Source organism: Nyctibius grandis, chromosome Z (assembly GCF_013368605.1).
Source record: "Nyctibius grandis isolate bNycGra1 chromosome Z, bNycGra1.pri, whole genome shotgun sequence".
Classification (NCBI taxonomy): domain Eukaryota; kingdom Metazoa; phylum Chordata; class Aves; order Nyctibiiformes; family Nyctibiidae; genus Nyctibius; species Nyctibius grandis.
The window spans coordinates 83,355,814-83,364,166 of NC_090695.1; the positions used below are offsets into that span (position 1 = coordinate 83,355,814).

General features: G+C 39.7%; 1 protein-coding gene across 1 annotated transcript in view; it reads left to right on the forward strand.

Annotated features, from left to right (window-relative positions):
• The window catches only part of EDIL3 (EGF like repeats and discoidin domains 3), a 200,247-nt gene extending 193,809 nt beyond the window's left edge, over window positions 1-6,438 (forward strand). The window contains exon 12 of the mRNA XM_068422961.1: window positions 6,102-6,438. Coding sequence (XP_068279062.1) covers window positions 6,102-6,251 — 150 coding nt within the window. The 3' untranslated portion in view covers window positions 6,252-6,438. The remainder of the gene's footprint in view (window positions 1-6,101) is intronic.
• Window positions 6,439-8,353: the final 1,915 nt, after the last annotated feature.

The following is an 8,353-nucleotide window of genomic DNA, read 5'->3' on the forward strand; positions in this document are numbered from 1 at the left end:
CAAATGGCCACTGGACTTGTGCACAAAATTATGAACTATTTATAAGTTATATGCTTTCCATGTCTAGTTAATTGCCATAGCAACAGAAGACAAGAACCTACTTATAAATGAAAAGTTAGATCATGCCAGGTTAAAAACCTTTCTGCTAGATTTGCTAATGGTTTTTCTGTATGGTGTTTAATTATTATAACACTTGGTTTACATAGAGAGATTCAGTTCCTACATATATCTACATACTTGGCACAGCTGACTTTGTTTTCAGTAATATTATTTAAATTAGTATTATAATTATTTAATACTATTATTTAAAATAATGTTTCTAATCTAACAGTAATATTTTATTTTTTTTCTGCACTGGTTTTAATTGTGAGTGACTTCTATTACTTTCAGCTGAGTTAACATGATTTGTATCAGATGAAGAGCTACGTATAGTCATTCTAGGTTGTGCCTCCAGCACACATATCTCTCTCTCTCTCTTGTACCACACTAAGAGCTGAAGGAGGAAAACATGCTCATATTAATGGTCTCTACCTTGAATTTCTATAAGCATTTCAGGAGGGAGGTTGGTCTTCAAAATATTTCTCTTTTTGCTTGGCTTTGAACCTTCTATCATGAAGCACTTATACACTACGTACAGTGGAGTAAATTCTCATTTTAGTAGTATCAGTGGATAGATCAAGTGGAAAAAATAACAAGAACGTGAGAGGATGTTTTGCAATAATACATATTCTTATTCATGTATCACGGAGACTGGCACTGGACCCTTTTGCATTGCTATCCATGTCATGCCAGCCAACTCCTGACCCTTCAACCAGTCCCAAGGAAAGTGCTCAGTGAAGAAAAAGAAAGGAGGATAGCTAAGATCAGGAGTGGACAATTTACACCCACCTGCAGAGATTTTATGTATACCAACTGAAAAGAAAGAATGTCTTTTTTCTCCTCTTAATCACTCAGAAAACACGTGTGCACACATACACATACATACGTCTTTACATATGAATGTATGGATATTTAAAAAAAAAACCTGCCCAGTCTTTTATAGTGGAAAGCATCTTCAACGGGATGGAGTACTCCTATAAACAGCAGCACTGTTTCTGGTGAGAAATCGAGACATCTTTCACTGCCTTTTAGATGGTGTTGTTCACTTCTGACTCTTCATGGTGAAAACAGTTTCTTCACCAAGAACAAAAAACTTCAAAGCAAGTAAATGGTCTGTTGAAATCTGCAAATTCCTTCTCTTGCTTAAGTAAGTCTTCAGTGAACAGTAAAAAAGAAATAAAATGTTTCCAAAATAAAGGAATATGGCTGTCAAAAATTACTTTTCTTTTGCCTTTTTTTTAGATTTTAAATGAACAGTGCCCCTTTTATTTTTCTGAACACTGAGATGTTCTGCACTGAAGCATACTCCAAACAGAAGCTAGGTCTAGCTATTCTTTTAAAATAATCTGCCTGTAAGATGAGCAGGATTAACTACTCCATGAAATAACACGTTTAAAATATTCTGCTCGGAATAAAAAATATGGTTAAGGTACAGCAGAGAACGCAGTGACTTCAACATCTGAGGCTTGAATATTAAAGTCTCAACGCTCAGCCATTATTACATATAGCAGGAACTGAAAATGCTGCGGCCAATGCAGACTTTTTATGCAATTTAAGTTTCTGCAAGACATGAGATCCAGAAAGATTCTCTGTGGAGAGAATTTTTGTCCTGCTCACACATCCACTGACACAGCACCACAACCAATCTTTCGCACTGCAGCCACCTGTTAATGGACGTGCCCTAAAACCTGGTTTGCAGCTCTACATTTGGAGCAAAGCAAACATCACTTGTAATACATTGCACTTTTCCCAAGCTATTCTTCTTCAGGTTCTTCTTCTAAATTATTCTATCATAAAACATTCAATAGTTTTCTTTTTAAAACAAGAATCAGTTAACATTGTCGTTATTTGGATTTGCTGCTTATGCTGTAAAACACTTGATTCTATTGAAAAATCTTAGTGAATGTTTGAAGGAAAGACATCCAAATTGCTTGTTGGACATAATTATAAACGACACTTCACAGAATCAATCACAGAATTGCAGAATCACAGAATCAATCAGGTTGGAAGAGACCTCTGGGATCATCGAGTCCAACCATTGCCCTGACACCACCATGGCAACTAGACCATGGCACTAAGTGCCATGTCCAGGCTTTTCTTAAACACATCCAGAGATGGTGACTCCACCACCTCCCTGGGCAGCCCATTCCAATGTATAATAACCCTTTCTGAGAAGAAATTCTTCCTGATGTCCAACCTGAACCTCCCCTGGTGAAGCTTGAGGCTGTGTCCTCTTGTCCTATCACTAGTTGCCAGGGAGAAGAGGCCGACTCCCACTTCACTACAACCTCTCTTGAGGTAGTTGTAGACTGCAATAAGGTCACCTTGGAGCCTCCTCTTCTCCGGGCTAAACACCCCCAGCTCCCTCAGCCGTTCCTCATAGGTCAGACCCTCCAGACCCTTCACCAGCTTGGTCGCCCTCCTCTGGACTCGCTCCATCACACTTGTTTATGTTTCAGAAATCTTTTTTGCAGAGAATATCAGTACATATTTTCCAGGTTTTCGTTCTCTTTTGCATGAACTGATCATAAAATAAGTTATCATACTTAAAAGTACAACAGCATGCATTTTCTACTTTTTTACTTTAATAGCAGCTGTAAGAGACTAACCTACAGAGGAGCTACACGTATGCGTGTGGGGTGTGTATGTGGAAACTTGCTGAAGCTGCTGGGTAAATGTTTTAGCAAGTTACACCTTTTAAGTAAGCAGACTGACATAAATAGATATATCCACTGTAAAATCTTTAACATTCTAAACAGGATTGTCAAAATGCAGGAGCTTCAGTCCACCCTTACCAACACAGGCACCTTGTAACGTGGGAGCCACTGGGCTGGGTGAGGCTGAAGCTCTGCCCAAGGGAGGGAGCATCCTGTAGCAGATGACTAGACAAATAAAAAACATAGGGCTGTTGTTGTTCCCTGGTGTACCCTCCCAGCCTCTGGCTTTCTTCTGTCTGTATTTTTAATAGCCCCTGCTGATTTTGCCCCTGACAGTTTATCTGATCTTTAACAGTTGTTAAAGGCTGTGGAAACTGTGCCACAGTTTAATTATGTGTTGTGTGGGGAACCATGACCTTTAGGTGGCTCAGGACAAACCTGCTATCATTCCTTGTCCCCTCGTGGCTCTGGTAAGGGAACAGTGCCATATGGCCCGCTATTGATTTCCTCCATACCACTTACGATTTCATAGGCATCTATCATATCTCCTTTCAGGATGAAGAGACTTAGTCCATTTAATAATTTGAAAAAGGACATTCTTCTGTGGTTGTGGCCATCTTGCCACTTAACTCTGTGTATTTGCTGTTTGAGATGAGGCAGATCTGCACCCATCCAGAACTCAAAGTGAAGATGTGCTGGCTTTATGCACTGACGCGTTAATAACTTACACTCTGCTCTTTATTCCTTGCCCACTAATCAGCTTGGGTTTTATTGTCATTGGGCATTTTTTTTTCAGTCTGAAAAATTACATAAAGCTATGTATTATAACTCCAACATCAGCTTCCTGAATGCTAATAAATCATTACAGAGTTCAGAGGTGTTGTATACTGAAACAAACTTCTCAGAAAGAAATGTGAGGAGGGAACATTTATGGAATGAGGCTACCAGCTCTTAAATAGCTTTTAATTGCTTAGGTGCTTCATTTAGTGTTGACTGTTTGGGCATGAAGGAATGTGTAATTAAAGAAAAACTACATTTGGCTACAGAAATAGTTTTTTTTCTACTGGGGAGTCAGATGTACAGTTTTTGTCTTTGTCCTCCCTGCTCTTTCCAAGTTTCTTGACTCCATTAGGAGTTAGGCTGAAGTAACATGAAGAGTGATGAAGAATATATTTTTCCCATATGAAATTTGCCATGGGTCCACAGCAAAAATATCCAGTAAATTTGCTCTTAGAATATTATATTTCATGCAGGTCATATTTGTAAATGCTGACAAAGCTTCCCTCACTTTCTGATAAATTTATTTCCCTAAAATGCTTTTTCTGATCTAGCACATTCAGTTAATTTCTTGAAACCAGATCTTGAATTTTGAGGGAAGGTGAATTTCAGATTTGCATAAATTAACCTCAGAAAGAGATGAGTTCGCCTTCAAGTGCTAATGAAATCATGCATGAGTTAGAAATAAAATTTAATTATTGTTTTCCTGCTCTAAGTAAATGACATAATCCTACCTTGTTCAGCTATATTTGTTGCTTGGTTTGCATCACATACTTTTATTTATTTTGCATAGCTATGTGTGAATACAAGTACTGGGGCTGTAGATGGGTTCTTCTGGTAAACAACGATGTTTTTTGTTCTAAGCCTTCATTTAAATGTTATCTCTGAAATACATCTTCCATAGAGAAAATAAAACAGAGAGTAAGAGAATTTTCCAGTAGTTCTGCAGCAAGACTTGTCTGCAGTTCTGCATTGCTTATCATCTGGCTTGGCAAAAAAATACCAACAGATATATTGCATGCATGCACAAGAAATCAAATGAAAAATATCTACTTTTAAGCTTTCCTAGCTGCATATTGTACATTGCGGGGTGCCACTCTAACATTAATAATAAGCTTACTGTCTTTTATGGTATGCTATGTTGCCACAAATGAAACTCAAATTCAGGTGCAATCTTGTTAGCCCAAGCTCCAGCTGATTTATGTAATCAACACTGTACTTGTGCAACAAACAATTTTGCCTATGGTAAATACATTTTTTTCCCTTAGACTCACAGCACTGTTGTTTCTGTGGTCAGTGTGTCTGCAGTTTTATCCTGTCTTAACTCCCAGATGCTTTAACGCTCCCATCTCTGTAGTAGTGAGATGCCAGACAAAAAGAAAAATTTATCACTTGTGAAAGAGCATCACTTGTGGAGAATACACATTTTGTTCGAGATGCCAAATTGATAGCACTTGAGAGAAGCTTTTGAAAGTCAGAGAAGATACAACATAGAGATCAAAAAGTGAAGATGTTCATATAGTGTTGTGTAAACATGTCACGAAAGAACCAGCTTGAGGGCTAAAATAGTAGATCAGCCTCTTCTGAATTCAACCTCTGACATTTTTCCTCAGAACTTCTAGGAAACTCGTTATTCTGCACCAATTCAGTCATATAAGCACTTCTTCAGGAGGTCCATATTCCTTCTCTGCATGATGCAAGTGAAACTTACTCATTTCAAGTTGAAAAGCCATCAGATACAGTTTTTACAAATGAAAAGTGAATTGGCTGACATTTGAAGAGAATGAACATTTCCCATAAAAACGGAAAATATCCCAAGAGAATAATATGATCATTTAGCCAAAAAGTGGTGCCGTGGCCTTTGAATTTAAATAGTGGCTGCCAGGGGAAAAAAAAACAGCGTTGTTTTAACGCAGACAGAAGTTTGGGAACTCACTTAGGTATGGGTTAACCCATGCTAGTGGAAATAACATCGTAACATGCACTGAACCATGCTAGGATTTTTTTTTAATTTGATAGCAGACCGATGCCCTTAATTGATATGCTGACTTCTGTTTGACAGAAGAAGATAGTATCCTTGATAATCACTAACTTTACAAGGGTTTATATGGTTGCATCCAAGCTGCATTCACAAGTGATACAATAAAAATTCTTCTTAACTTTAATTATTAATGTTATTTTGTTGGAAACAATAACAGGATCTCCTGGGATTAATTTGACATGATACAAATGCCAAGTAAAGAGACATTTAATTTTTAATTTTTTAAATGTTAATGATTGTTATGTAAATTTTAGAGTGGGGCCCTGGGTGTTGGCAGTACAGCAGATTAAGCTTTGAATCAAAGGCTAAATCTGCACCAGGGCTGGCTCATACCCAGCTCTAAGGTCTCTGGCATGCAGTGAAATCCCCAGGTCTCAGCAAAGGCAGGCACTCTGCAGCATCACTTGGGTGCGCAGATGATCCAAACTCAGCATGGAGATCAGGGAGGTGCCCAGGGACATCAGGGGCGTACCACAGCTGCTCCTTAAGACGCTCGGGCTTAAATCTTCTCGTTACTTGCCCTTCAGGTGTTCCAGGGAAATTTTGACAACGACACGCACCGTAAGAACGTCATCGACCCTCCGATCTACGCCCGGCACGTCCGCATCCTCCCGTGGTCGTGGTACGGCAGGATCACCCTGCGGTCGGAGCTGCTGGGCTGCGCAGCGGAGGACTGAGGCGGATCTCCGTGAGGCACCGCAGCTCTCGGCCGAGCTAAAAGTCTCTCCGTAGAAGAAACTGTGCAAAGCCTGTAGGATGCTGAGTGGGTTTTTCATGAACAAGTGCTCATTTTATGGTAGGCCGCTAACTGTCTTTCGCAAGGAGGTCTAAGCCTGCCCTTTAAATGATCCAATCCGATTTTGTCCTTGAAATCTGTTAGTGTTGTCCCTTCTGCTGTGGAATTATCCTTCTAGTTTTCCTTTGAGCTGTTCACACTAGTTGAAACGTGTTAGGGAAAAAAAGCAGCATCCTTTTTACAAGGGAAGAGAAATAGCATGACAAAGCTCATTTGCAGCGTTAGAAACATTGGGCTGACGAGTTCTCCATAAATCATACTGTCATCTTACTTGCAAAAAGTGATACTGCAGCTTTTAGCAATAAGTTTACTTGGGGATGACTGCATTATAGTAATTGTGCCTATCAAACACTGTCAGTATTTATGACATATATTTTGGAAGATGCTCTGTGGTACTGTAAAACACAGTACCTGTGATAATACAAGCTACCTTTCATCACTTTCATCTGAACGGCAGAGTCGACGCACCTAGAGGGTTTTCCTAACTAACCCCATTTTCCTTCTCTATTTTGCATGCGATAGACATGACCTCCATCTTTTCCGTTTAGTATCACCACTAACGTTATTTTCGTTGAAAGAGGTGACCTGTTTGCATATAGAACAAATCTGCTATCAGTATATTATGAAGTTAATGAATTTGCTGAGGTTTGTTAATTCTACTTGAGATGCGCTTTTTCAAGGAGGCTGAGATCAGACACCAGGGTACTTGTGGTATCTCATCTTAAGTACCCACGCAGGTAACGGCACACAGCGCATCAGGAATCCTGAGCCTGTTCTGTGACTTGCCCAGGGATGAGCACACAACCCTAGACAGACCTGCCTGCCCAATTACTTCTTTCAGAAACATCCTTAATTTCTGTGAGGAGGTAAATGTGGGGTGAAGGAATCAGGTACTAAAAGATATAGAGGGGGAATGACTCCCTTACTGCCAGGAAACCCTCTCGGTAGGCTCTCATGGTGGTGGTCACAGCCTTCCTCCCAGGCATGAAGGCAAGAGGTGTCGCAGGAGTTCATCAAAGCTGGGCCCCTGGCACCCTCCACTCCCAACTATGTCTTTTCAGACATATGCCAGTGAGCCACGAGGAGGCTGATTTTTATCATGCCTCATCTACAGAAATGCTTCATACATACTGTGTTGTTTTAAGAACATGACAGCCAGCAAGGACCCCAGTTTAAAAAGCATGTTTTAGGAGTAAAAGTGGAGCAGCAGGGGGGACACTCTCCCCTAAGCCTCAGTTTCCCCTGATGATGGAGATAACGATACCAACCTTTGCAGAGCACTCTGAGCTTCCTTGGAATAAAGTGCTCTATGACTATGTTAGAATAGCACCTAAGCCAAAAAATCCTGGGACAAGGAGCGAGGGAATGTTTTTATCTGTTACCTGAAATAGCAGCATTTGGGATTACTGCCACCCTTTTAATTTCATAACATGCTGATGTGGAGAGAGGTAGATATATATACAGCTGCATGTTTTCACAAATGTCACTGAAGTTATTTTTTGTCACCGTTACATTCTCTCCGAAACACTGAAGTATGAACCTGGGCGCTGCTTCCCAAGCAAACAGCTAGTTGGCCCACAGTCTGCAAAGGGCAAAGTTTACTTTGGAAACAAAAATGGTTTGGATTTCAAAAACCTGCATTTAATCACACATTCTCCACCACAGACAAAATATGTTATCCATCGAACTGTGAAAGACTCTAGAATAGCAGCCAGGAATTTTACATACAAGAATTGGGGATATATTGGTGGCGGTTTTCTGATAGTGTCACTTAAACTGTCACATTTTAACAAACAGAACACCCTGCCTCTACAAAATGACTTAATCCTTAAACTGTATTTATAGAAGTATTTATTTTATAAGGCTTAGACATTTAAAGACTTCTAAAGAAGAGTCTTGTAAAGGTAAAAGTATGTGTAAGAAATATTGAGGTCCTGTGCAACACTGCTAAGTTTGTTCTTTATTTTTTACTTTGTGCTGCAT